Source organism: Platalea leucorodia, assembly GCF_965183815.1.
Source record: "Platalea leucorodia genome assembly, chromosome: 4".
NCBI classification, from domain to species: domain Eukaryota; kingdom Metazoa; phylum Chordata; class Aves; order Pelecaniformes; family Threskiornithidae; genus Platalea; species Platalea leucorodia.
Genome location: NC_138826.1, coordinates 43,980,010 through 43,992,552, shown reverse-complemented (window position 1 = coordinate 43,992,552; position 12,543 = coordinate 43,980,010). Strand labels below are relative to the sequence as shown.

General features: G+C 49.2%; 1 protein-coding gene across 1 annotated transcript; it reads right to left on the bottom strand.

Annotated features, from left to right (window-relative positions):
- Window positions 1-536: 536 nt before the first annotated feature.
- SLC2A3 (solute carrier family 2 member 3) lies at window positions 537-11,812 on the bottom strand. The gene is made up of 10 exons (XM_082308666.1): window positions 11,677-11,812; window positions 8,508-8,603; window positions 6,941-7,101; window positions 6,407-6,647; window positions 6,073-6,235; window positions 5,261-5,448; window positions 4,776-4,880; window positions 4,238-4,339; window positions 3,771-3,974; window positions 537-3,241 (listed from the first exon to the last, which is right to left on the bottom strand). Exons 1-10 carry the CDS (start codon window positions 11,689-11,691, stop codon window positions 3,026-3,028), a joined length of 1,491 nt encoding a protein of 496 aa, XP_082164792.1. The 5' UTR covers window positions 11,692-11,812; the 3' UTR covers window positions 537-3,025.
- Window positions 11,813-12,543: the final 731 nt, after the last annotated feature.

The following is a 12,543-nucleotide window of genomic DNA, read 5'->3' as shown; positions in this document are numbered from 1 at the left end:
CGAGTAGACACAGGCAAGATTTCTGAGGAGGCCATTAAGGTCACTTGCCAGACAGTGGGAGCACAGCATCATTTATGGGGAGGGCTCCCTCGTCATCTTGCTGGCAGAGAAGAAGAGGGCAGGGGCGTCAGGTGTTTCAGCTCTGGGCAGGATTCCTAACCTCCAGCCCCTTCCCTCTCCCCTCCCCCTCCCATTACTGACAAATACTGGGAAACTATTTGGATGCAAACACAAAGATCTGGGCAAACAAGAGCCAGAGAAGCACATCTTTTTTAGTTTAAAAACTCCTAAGGAATAGTAGTAAGGGAATTTAAGGTGATATGCATGGAGGCTGAGAGAAATGGTCATTTCCACCAGAACAAAACAGCAAATCCAGGGTGCTAGGCCAGCCAGAAAGGTTGCAGGGCAGAAGCTGGGGACATTCCAGGATGTAGTTCCAGGCTGTGATAAAGGAGTAAGAAACAGAAGACCTACAGGATAAGGGTAAATTCCAAACCAGATACTTAGTTCTATAGTTTTTATTTTAAAAACGGGAAACAACCACATTAGGAAGCATATAAAACACATCCAAAATATTCACAATGCTATTACAGAAAAAGAAAAATAAAGATATACCATGTGAGAAAGACCTACACATTTCGGTCCATATGGAATGCTCTTATGCACAGCTGTAGGAGGAATTTCCTAACATATAGATGCCCATACAGACATCATGTTTGGAAGTGCTGGAGGGTCAAAGGGCACAAAAAAAAATCTGTATAACTGAGCCAAAATATGAAAGTTGGGAAATAAGTCTTATATAATACTTCTGAGAATAAATATCTGTCATGGAAGCCTGATAGAGAGCTAGGGAAAACTGGATGTAATAGGATTGCATTGTGCAAAGCTGGAGTATTTCAAATGAAGCCACGAGAAGTATTTCACAGCAGCAGATTTCACTGATCTTTGCAACTGTTTCTCATTAGGGAAGGTAGAAACATCATCACTCTAGTTACCGAAAATGCCAGATACACGCCCCCAGAATATACATCAACGTGAATTTCTCTGACCTGCTCTGAAGCAGCATGTTGTCAAGAAAGCTTGGCCTATTCATGCTACAACAATTTTGCTCTCATTCCTGCCTTTCTGAGCCTTTCTTCCTTTTACCCACCTTGGAGTCTGTGGGCCTGCCTCTCTTCTAGGATATCCAGCGATGAACTCCAGCACGAGTTTGCAGGTAGACCCGAGTTTGATCAAGTCCAAAAACGCAGATCTTGGAGCAGGAGTTTAAAAATTGGACCTACCTCTGTGCTACCTTTAGATAGCTTGTGGAGGCCTGGACATGTCTCCAGGGCCTGGAGTCTCTCTCGACAGAGTGCTGCACTCAGTGAAGCAAAGCTCCCACCCCTTGATTGCAAGTGTACCATGTGCTACCTTTTGCCTTCCTGAACTGCGCTAGTCTGGCAGCAAGGGTAGGTGTATACATACTCTCGATTGCCTAGCGATATGACAAGCGGGAAGACCAATATTTACTGATGTACAATTACTGTCTGCCGTATCCCTTTTCACAGAGGCATTATTATAGAGCTGTACGCATCTGCACAGCGTGCTGTGCACTGGTGAGCATAACATCATCATGCGGATCTTCCGGAAAGCACACATGGGGCAAAAACATTCGGCCTGCAACCAGCCAATGGACTGAGCACTACAGACCTTTCACACTGCTAAGCTAGCAAGTTCCAGTAGCTCTAGCCTCCAGTTCTGCATGTCTACCTTTATGAACTTACGCATGCCATAACTGACCATGCCTGTGACCAGAAGGGTCATACTACATGCCTCCGTCTAATATTTATAAGAACTGCTAAGAAAATACAGCTTTGGAAAATAATTATCCTCACACAACTTTAACAATCTGCAAATTTCAGACTTTCTTACCTACTAGAATATAGCAGAGAAGCCAAAAAAATTCAAGAGAAGGCAGGAAAACTTAACTTTCTGATTTGCAATCACCACCCTCAATCATCCCACACAAGGCTTAACCATGACTGCAAATACAACCTAACAACACCCACTTGCTGCAATACCACACTTTCCAATCAACACTTGGGAATATTTAAAATTGCCATCCAAAAAATCCCAAACAACAGATTTCGGTGAACAAACATACTTCTTCTCACTAGTACACAAGTCTTTGAATTTCTTTCCAGAGGGCACAAATAACTTAAAGATAATGTGCATAATTGGCTCTGTTATACATACCATCCAAAATACCAGTCTCCTGTTTAGTACCACATTTCTCCTTTACAGTCTTATTGCACTTCCAGTCTACAGCATCTTTTGTTAGAATAGCTATTTCTCTGAAACATCTTCAGTTTCATTAACTGTACATTTGTGTAAATTATTAAAAAAATAAATATTTACAAAGTGACATACAAATAAATTAACTTAAAAGTATGCTTTCAGTCTGTCTATACAAAAAAATAAAAGAGCAGGAAAAAATATCCGTCTAACTTGGTCCCCTTTTTCCTGAGGCTGAAAAAAGTGCACACTGGATAGGAAAAAGCAAGGAGATGGCTTTTTGGTAGGCTTGTTAAATTCCAGTGTAACACTGCACACACACACAGAGTAGACTCAAAGGGCCGGGGACTTGTTTAGTGGGTAACTTCAACTCACTATAAAAATAGTAATTAGATTCAAATACATAATGGTCACTGCGTGCATAAGTATGTTAATCCTAAATAGCAATTATAGGTGAGAAAAGCAAAAATATTGCCAGCTCTTCTCTGTTCTCCTGATGTTTGTGACAGGGAAGATGAGATTTTTTCAAGTGCCAGGTGCCTTCCAGTACTTGAAAATGGGATCACCCATATCAGATTTGCTTAATGCTGGTAAGCCTGGCAGAATGGGGGAGTATGTGGGTGCAAAGAAGACAATAGCAGCAATTGAAGGGGGAAAAAAAATGTCCCAGTTCTCGTGGTTTTCTTTGCTCATTCCTTTAATGACTCTTTAAGCATGTAAGAGTCGAAGAAGGGGTGTGTCGTGAATCTTAGGCAACTTCTTTGTCAGGCTGTACGCTGTTCAGCTCCACCATGGGGTTCTTCTCTACAGGTGATGCGGGGCTGGCTCCTGCTCGTCCTTCAAAGCCCCGGGAGATGTCTTCAAAAGTCCTGCCCTTGGTCTCCGGCACTTTGAAGAACGTGAAGACAAAGAAGATGACCAGAAAAACAAGGAAGATGAGGAAGACGTAGGAGCCACATAGTTTCTGCAGGGAGGACAAAAGCAGGTGGTTTTAATTTGAAAAGCTCAAACCTAAATGCAAGGTCATTTGCTGTTGATAGGTCAAAATTCTAACACCTTTCTCCAACAATGCCCTTACTGACTTTTTTTTCAACACAGCATTTTTTTAAAATCAAATCAGGTTCCTGCAGGCTTCTGAAATGCTTTAATGTTCCTGAGGGTGACAAAAATTGATGCTTTTAAAGGGAAAGCCTTGATATGCTAATTAAGGTGGCTCTTCCAATTATTTGTAAGCTACAAGAAGTTAAGACAGCAGAATGTAAGGTGAGCCACACCACTCTTAACCTTCAGTAAGAATCAAAACACAGAATCAGGGACCTCTGAAAGACAGACCAGCCCTCTGCTCAAAGCAGGGACAACTTCAAGGAGACATCAGGTTGTTAAGGATCATACAGTCATATTTTGAAGTCTCCAAGGATGGAGATTCTACAACCCTGGACACCTATTCCAACACTGCCAGCACTCTCACAGTGCTTTGCAAACTGGGTCCTTACCTCTGCATAGGGGAAGAGCATTCCCACCAAGAAATTAGAGGTCCAGTTGGAACAACCAGCCACTGCCATGGCTGCAGGCCGTGGGCCCTGGCTGAAGAGTTCTGCCACGATGAACCAGGGGATAGGGCCAGGGCCAATCTCAAAAAGAGCCACAAAGCCAAAAGTGGCAACGATGCTGATGTATCTGATCCACTCCACAACGTCCTGGCAAGGCAACAAAACAGGATCAGCTGCAATTTGAGGCAAACATGGCACAGCACAATGCCATCTCCAGTATCACAGCTTTTTCAGCTGCACTGTGAACACTGTGGCACAGATTCCGCAGTTAGGAAGTTGCACTCTCCACTGCAGACTCGCTGTAGCCCCAGCTGTACCTGCCTACAGGGCAGAATTGCAGGGCAAAGCAGATGTATGGTCTTATAGGTCCCCTTCTGGGGTCAGCCTGGACAAGAACACTAATCACTCACCTTCAGAGCTAAAGCGACAGTCATGAGAACAGCACACACAGCCATGCCACCCAAACCAACTAAATGGAGGGTTCTGCGCCCTGCACGCTCCACCAGGAACAGCTGGAAACATGGCAAAAGGAAAAAAAAAAATCAGTGACTTCAGCAGCAAGAGCAGAAGAGACTCCCTTGCTCAGTGTGCCCTGCACCTCTTTCTTTTATCTGCCTGTAGCCCTCAGTGCCAGCAGTGATATCAACGTACCTCACCAGGCTGCTCCACCCTTGACACAAGTTTTTTCCTCTGGTTCTTGCTACTGCCTTCTTTCACCATTCTTTTCCCCCCCATGGACTCCTTTTCACACTCCCTTTCTTCTAAAAGGATAGCAATACTTCTTTCTCCCCCCTCTCCTCCCACAATGCTTTTAATGCATTCTTTTCTTTGCTCTTATAGGCCATTGCCTAGCCCAATGCTTTGCCACAGCCTGGCTACTTGTCTTCAGTCACATTTCCCAAAAGCGCCCAGGTAGACAAGTTACCTCTTACCATAACACTCACTTACCGATATAACAGTGAAGACTGTGTTTACCACACCAGCTCCGATGGTAGCATACACAGGCTGTGTGATACCAGCTCTTTCAAAAATCCCTGTAGAATAATAGAATACCTGGGAAGAGAAGCAAAAGTTGGAGACCGTCACAATTCCAGTGCTTGAGAGCATGCCTCTTGTTCCCTGCCTAATGGCTTGCAGGCCCAACATGGAGTTTCTAAGAAGCACTCAACAGTATAAAACAGCATGCTTCCAGTCAAGGTTCATTCACTTGATGCAAGGCTGCAATGTCTTGCAGGGGTGTGTATGGGAAAGTGAAAGCCAATATAATCTCCACCTTCTGTCTTAGCAATCTCTGCAGTTATCACAGAATAGTGACCTCCAGTCAAGGTGCAAAAAGGGGTTTTTGGAAGCACAGTTCTCTCAACATTAGTGGCAAGTCCAAGTGTAGCCAGAAATAAGGGAGGGCCAGCAGACGGGACAGGAAGATAACTCACAGCATTGATGCCCGAGAGCTGTTGGGAGAGCTGCAGCATGATGGCAATGATAATGGCTTGACGGTAGCTTGGAGAACGGAAGAGCTCTGGCACAGTTGCTTTCTTTTCCTGAGACATTTTAGCACTCTCTTCTTTCATCTCCAGGATGTCTTGTGACACATCTTGTGTACCACGGAGCTTCTGGAGAACTGGAGGGAAGAATAAAAAAAATGCCAGGTATAACACACCCACGGCCAGTAGGTTCCCCCCACCCTGCCCTGCTGTTTCAGGGAGGGCACACTGGGAAGACTGGACCACCTGCCAGTCAGTGTTTGGGACTGCTGCATGGGAAAGACCAAGCCTCTAAATGCAACCTTGCTCATCTTTTCAACCCAGAGGTCAGGGTGCTGTGATCATGTGCTCCTCATGTTGCTTGATCTCCAGACTTACACTTGATCCCTACTTCTGTTCACACCCTTGCCAGAGCTGACTACAGCCCTCTGCAGTAGGAGAGGGAAACACCCTCCAAGCTCCCTGTTAAATGCCTTTCAGGAGGAGCTGACAGAGCTGCAGCAGCTGGCCCTGCTACATCCCACCAGGCCAGGTGCCACTGCTCATGTCTTAATCCCACCTGGAGTCTCTGCTGGGATGCCAGGTTTCTCACACTTCCTGGCACTGGTGCAACCTAAAGGATGGGAGGGTAGGGCTGGTGCCCTCCAGGAGTCACACCCTGATCCACCACAGGCTCCGGAGTCAGTCCTAGCCTCCCACTCAAGTTCAGTGCAGGCTGGAAGCCAGAATACAGCCCTGCCCCTTCAGTGATGAGTTCTTACCTGCTTGTGCTTTCTCTTCCTCCATCTTGTTGATCAACAGGAAACGGGGGCTCTCAGGGCAGAAAAGAAGAGCCACGCACTGCAGGATTGCTGGGAGGACTGTGAACCCCAAAAGCAGTGGCCAAAGTGCTTCAGTCCCCATGATTCCCTCCAGGCCAAAGATCTACACCAAGAATTGGAGAGAAATAGGGTGATTTAAATATACTGGTGTGGGGGGTGAGGAATTGGTGTGACAGGACCACATACTACACACCTGATGGCAAGTGCAGCCCACCTCACCCTCCCCCCAGTCCCTCTTTCCCCTGAGGGCAGGATCAGGTTGTATCAAGCCTACCTGGGCCACCAGGATGCCCACAACAATGCCCAGCTGGTTGAGGGTGCCAAAGGCTCCACGGAGGCTGGTGGGTGAGACCTCACTGATGTACATGGGCACAAAGCCAGTGCAGAGACCACAGAAGAGGCCAATAATGAAGCGGCCAATGATCAGCATCTCCACTGCCTTTGCCATCTTGGAGAAGCCCATGAGAGTGCCACCAGCAAAGGCCAAGACGTTCACCAGTAGCATGGAGTTCCTCCTGCCAGGGTAAAGATGTCAAGACTGAGCTTAAACCGGCAATAAATTCGGAAAATCATTGGGAGAGGGGTAAACCTACCCATGAGCCCCTGTCTCAGGGCTGGGAGGAGAACAGAGTAATACTTGTTCAGCTCCTGCCTTGGCCTGCAATCCTTTCTTTCTGCAGCCCACACATTCTTGCTTCCTCTCCAGCCTCCTCCTACTCTCTTCCTTTCACCTCTGCCCTTTTCCTCCCAACACTGCATTGTAGAAGGGAAACTTCCCTAATGCCTTGAATCCCTCTTCCCAACTTACCTGCCAAATCTGTTGACGAACAGGCTGACTGAGAAAGAGCCGATCATACCTCCTACTGAGAAGATGGCCACAGAAAGGGACCACAGAGAGGTAAGGAGCTCTGGGGAGACAGCCTTCCCGCTCCGTTCTGACAAGGTTCTGTTGAAGAACCCCTGGATGATCTGCAAGAGAAAGCAGGTGGGGACAGAGTTACAATCCAGTGCGAGGCATTTTACACTGGGAAGAGGGGAGATTACTTCTGAGGTCTTCCTTCTGTTTTCATGGAGGCAAAAAGGATAGACCCTAAAAATTCAGTAAGCAGCAACAAGTCATACAAGGGGAAGATGAGGGTGCAGAAAGAGGAACTTTCATTGAGAAGTTCAGTAGACGGGTAGCAGTATGATGAGGGAGAGATTGCTTCAGTGAACATGGTGGTGGTGGGCCAGTGATGATTAAGGAAAACAGGCTTATCTTCTGAAAGTTTCTGGATGATGTGAGCGCTGGTGGTGCTTGGGGGGCAGGTGCAAGACAGCTGGGAGCAAGAGGGAGCAAGAAAACATGACCAGAAAATGGAAGGGAACATTTCTGGCAATACCAGAACTCTAGCAGCAGGGACGGGATTTCTGGGATGGAAACAGTTTAAGAGACACAGAAAGTTTCACTGAGGTAAGCCTGAAAGACTGCAGCATTACATAAAACAATCCTTCATTGTCCCATGGGGATGTGATAGGGCTGCGTTGCTGATTTCCAAGGCATCTTTGATAATGAGGGAAATTCTGCAAGGGCTGAGGGGGGCATGGTCTGCCCCCAGCAGATGGCAGCAGGACATTAGCTCAGGAGGACACCCCTCCCCCTCAGCGTCGTCATCGTGTCGTCCGTCGTCCGCCCCCCGCTCCCCCCCGCCCCCCCCCCCCCCCCCCCCCGGCAGTGTGAGATGTGCATCTCTTCCAGTAGACAGGGTGGATGTGGTATTGGTGACTCAGTTCCTGAGAGAGAGGAACCATCTTATAGTTACAAGAAAACCACATCTCTCTTCTTCGTCTCTTTTTTTCTTAGGCTACACTCATGAGATTATTTGGTCAGAGTGCCCCAGTCACAAGTACTGAATCTACACTTAACACAAGGAATGAATAAACAAATAAAATAAAGAAGCCTGAAAAGGTCCCTGAGATAAACTAAGCTAGAGCAACTGTAATCCCTGCCAACTCTCAACTGTTTTCTGCACACTGCTCTTTAAATTCCTTCTCCCATGGCTGGTTTATTCTGACTCAGAACTGAAGTGGCTCACATTCCTCCACACACTCAATATAGACCTACCAGGAAATGGCAGATGGACCCCTCCTGCCCTAGTCAACTCTCTGCACTCCTAATTAAGAGAATTAACCTCTACGCTCTCTTCTCCCCAAAACTTTGCCCTTCCTGTCCATTGTTGTAGCAGAGAGGGGGTTTTAAATGTCTTATTTCCTTGACTTCATAAACTAGAACCAAATTGTTAGCTGCTTGGGAGACAGCTCCTCTCCTTTCTACACCTTTGTTTTCTCATCAGCCCCTCACTCACACTATCTCCCCCACTCATTCTCCCTCTCACCTTCTCGGGAGCATTGATGACACCAGTATTGTACCCAAACTGGAGAGATCCAATGGCAGCAATGGAAACAGCATAGATAAGGGGTGATGTGATTTTCTGTGGAAAGAGAGAGAAAACAATTTAGTTATTTTGGTTAATCATGCTTTCTACAGAACTTGAGTTTCTGTTCAGCATAAACAGCAGCTGCAGCTCATAGGTGCCATCTGCAAGTGTGCCACAGGCAGGGAATGGGCTTTTATCCAGCAAGGGTGGGTACCAGTAACAGAGACCCTGGAAAGGGAGATGCAACTGTACATCAGGAAAAATTTCTGTGACTAAAAGTAGGACGGCCTGTCAGGACCTCCCCATTATTATCTCCTGACCTTCATCAACTATTCTCAGTTCATTAGTAATGAATACACTGGCTGCATTAGTGGCTGTTATTTTGGGTTGATCTGCTTTACAGAAAAGCTTTTACTGATCTCTGACATGTCATGAAACAAGGGTCTAACTCTTCCCCATGCCAGCTGACAAGTTCCCAGAAATTGAGTCTCAGATCTGCCCACGAGCTATACTGGCAGTCACTCCTAACAGTTAAAACATGCACTCTTCAGCAACAGGCTTGCTTTTCCCAGGCTAGAGCTTCCCAACCCTGCCCCAGGGCACCTGGCACAGCAGCCTGCTGCCTTGCAGAGGCGGCAGCAGTGCTGCCAACCTTCCCGTTTATTTTTCTTGGTGCTGTGGCAATACTTGGCATTTTAAATGAAGCACAGTCCCTGGAATTTGAGTATATGTGAATCTCTCTTTATTAAAATAAACTGCTGAGCCCTCAGAGCCATAGAGGAAGCTTGAAGGTCCAACCTCAGAAGTCCCACAGACAGAAATTTAAGTATCAGTGAAAAGCATCTGACATTTTCTACATTTTTAAAGCTTGTGGCATTTAAGCCAGCTCTGTTAGTGAGGCGTGGGGGAGCAGGTGACTCAGGAGTTGGCACTTAGATGGTCAGTGCTTGAGTTGGCACAACTTGGAAAGATCATGTTTCTGTCTCAGGAGGGATTGGAAGCTTTTCCAAAAATATTAACAGTCCCTTTTCCAAGGCTTTCCAATTATTGTCCTAAGGCTGGCAGGGGAGAGAGAAGTACTCCATGGGGCCAGCTGTCACAGCTCTTCCAGTCTCTTGTTTTCCGGTGCAGCTCCAGGAGCAAGGAGAGCTCCCAGGGCCGCCCAAAATTTTTGCCAATAACCTTCCGCCAGTGCTCACACCACCTTTACCAATCTTTCAAGCCAAACATGTAAGTGCTTCTGGCCTGCACAACCCTTACACAGCGACAAGTTAGGCTCCAGTAAACAGAAACTGGGGAAATTACTCTCAGGCATGGTTTCCCCCACCTACATCATGTAAATGTGTCAGGCTGAGCTCTCTTCCTGCGGTGGTTAGTGATGAAGACAAAGGGGCCAAGGCCCTTTTCTTGCAGGGGGCAGATGATACCCGAGGTAGCATTCACACCTGAACACACCCTTGGCAGTCTGTGCTTTTTTCTCCCTGCCACCCTGTGACCACTCCCCTCATTTTTGTCACAAGGAAATTTGGCGTAGAACCACAAGGACACAGCTCCTTCAAAGCACCTGGATGCCTGTAAAAGGGCATTAGACATCTAAGCACTTTTAGGATTCCAGGCCAGTTCATCCCTAGTCAGCAGGTACAGCAAAGCTGAGGGCAGAACCCAGCTCTCCACATTTTCACAGTGACTCAACAGCATCTTTCCCCCGAGGGCTCTGCTTTGTCATGGCTTACAGTGGTCACAGCTGGCCTTTTTCTTCTGGGTGCAGCAGGGACCACAGAGTTATCTGCTTTGTGGGTACCCCTTACCTACATGGTACACACATAAGCTATAAGGAGGTTAGTTCTTCTACCATCTTTCATACTCCCTTCCCCTGGCTGTTGCCTGCTATTCATCTCCTACCCAGTCTCACACCACCTAGACATCACATGGCCTGACCCATCCCCACCAGTGAGCCAGACCGTGATCTAATGTATGGATCATTTGTCACTGCTGGAACTGCCTCACTTCCCAAAAGGCAAACAGGGAGCTCAGAAATAGTACAGCTACACTCCCCCCTAGCTAAAGGCTCAAGGCTGAGGTCTGTACACCGGCAAGGAATTCCAGCCACCGTCCCTCCCTCCGACCACAGGCATCAGCAGCGTTCATTATCCAGGAGATGCCCCCTTCTCCTTCACGGACTGGAACGTCAGAGCAGTACAACTTGTTGAACCCAGCTCAAGCGGCCTCTCAGCCCTCCTCTGAGCGACCTTGCTCTCCTTTCCTCTGCCCCATCCTCTCGCACTACCCGCATCTCCCATCAATATGGCGGTGAGGGCCCCGGGCTCCCCCGGTTCTGCTGTTCCCGTGTAACTGTAATCCCCCGGCATCCCGCACAGGGTTCAGCTGGATATTTGCCGTCTCCCTTTCCTCCCGCCGGCCTGCTTTTCTCCCTTGATGCATTCAAACACACGCAGTCATTAGCGCACTCAACCGGGGCACGACTCGCTCGTAGCTGCAGATGAGCTACGATACCGATAAGGCTCTGTCCCCGGCTCTCCAAAGGAGAAACGGGGAAAGGGTATGCTTTGCTTTCTTCTTAAGATTTGAAAATACCTTTATTATAAGCCATACCACCACCAGCAAAAAAAATGCCTTTTAAAGTACTCCCCCTTTTAGCATCCCGAGTCCTGGGACAAACGAATGCCGCCCTGCCAGCAAAATAAACCTCGTAATCAATATGACAAAACACGGATGGCATCATGGGGATCATCAGGCCACAGGCACGAAAACAAATCCATCTTACGACCTGCAACGACCCCTCCCAAACAGCCTGTGCCCCCCTCCACCCCCCCGCAGACGGGGCTTGTCCCGAGTCACCGCTAAAGGACGGCAGCCGCGGCCTGCCGCGCCGCATCCATCCCCGCCGCCACCAACAGCCGCCCGGCGGCAGCGGGCAACGAGGCGGCGAGCAATCCCGACCACCCTCCAGTCGCGACCACATCACATCACCCCGCTCCCTCCCTCCCTCCCTCCCGGCCGGCCCGGGGACCCGAGCGGCGGCTGCCCCCGGCCACCACCCCGCACCGGCCCCAGCGCTGCCGCCGGGGAGGGGGAAGAGATCCGCCCGCCCGCCCACCCTCCCTACCTTTTTGGCATCCATCGTCGGCGGCGAACGGCGAACGACTGGCGGCGAACGGCTGCCGGCCAACGGCTCCCCCGCCTAACGGAACCCGCGAGGAGGCGGCGGCTGCACTCCGCGCTCCACGCCCCGCGCCCGCCCCGAGCCCACGCCTCGGCCCCGCCGCAGCCGGGGGCTTTATGGCCTCTGCCCCGGGCGGGGGTGGTGGGAGGGGCCGGGGCGGAGCTGCCCGGCGTCCCGCCGTTGCGAAAAAAGAAAAGGCGAAACCGTGCTGTGGGCTCGCTTTCTGACTTCAAACTGACATCAGCGGCTTCCCGCCGGCGTGCGTGCCGGCCGGCCGGGCCGCCATGGTGCGCGGCGAGCCGGCGCTCCCAGCGGGCGGCCCAGCGCCGGAGAGAGCGGCTGGGAGAAGCCGCAAGCGGCGGGGAGAAGTGCTTACCGCGCCTGTGGCAAATGTTAGCTAATGGTAGCGGGCTGGTGCCTCGCGTGGAAGGAGCTGCGCGGCATAAAGCGATTTTCGATCTGCAGCTTAGAGAGGGAGGCAGGCGCACGAACAGCGCGGGCCGAAGCCTGAAGCCAAACGCCGTGCCCCAGGGATGCTCTTCCCACCCCCCAAAGCACAGTTCTGGATAACGGGGTTGGGGGGATTTTTCGTTTGGTTGTTTTGTTTTGTTGTTTAAAAAATACACTTCTTCCTACAAAGCTAGAATCTATGCGGGCAAAGCTTGAGTTGTGGCTCTGCAGCCGCATTTAGTCCCAAACTTGTACCCTTTCAACCAAACAGCACTACTGTGCTTCGTACTTATTTGTTGTCCATCATGGTTGACTTCAGGTCAAACAGTTGCCAAACTCTTCCAGGAGAGGAATGAAGGG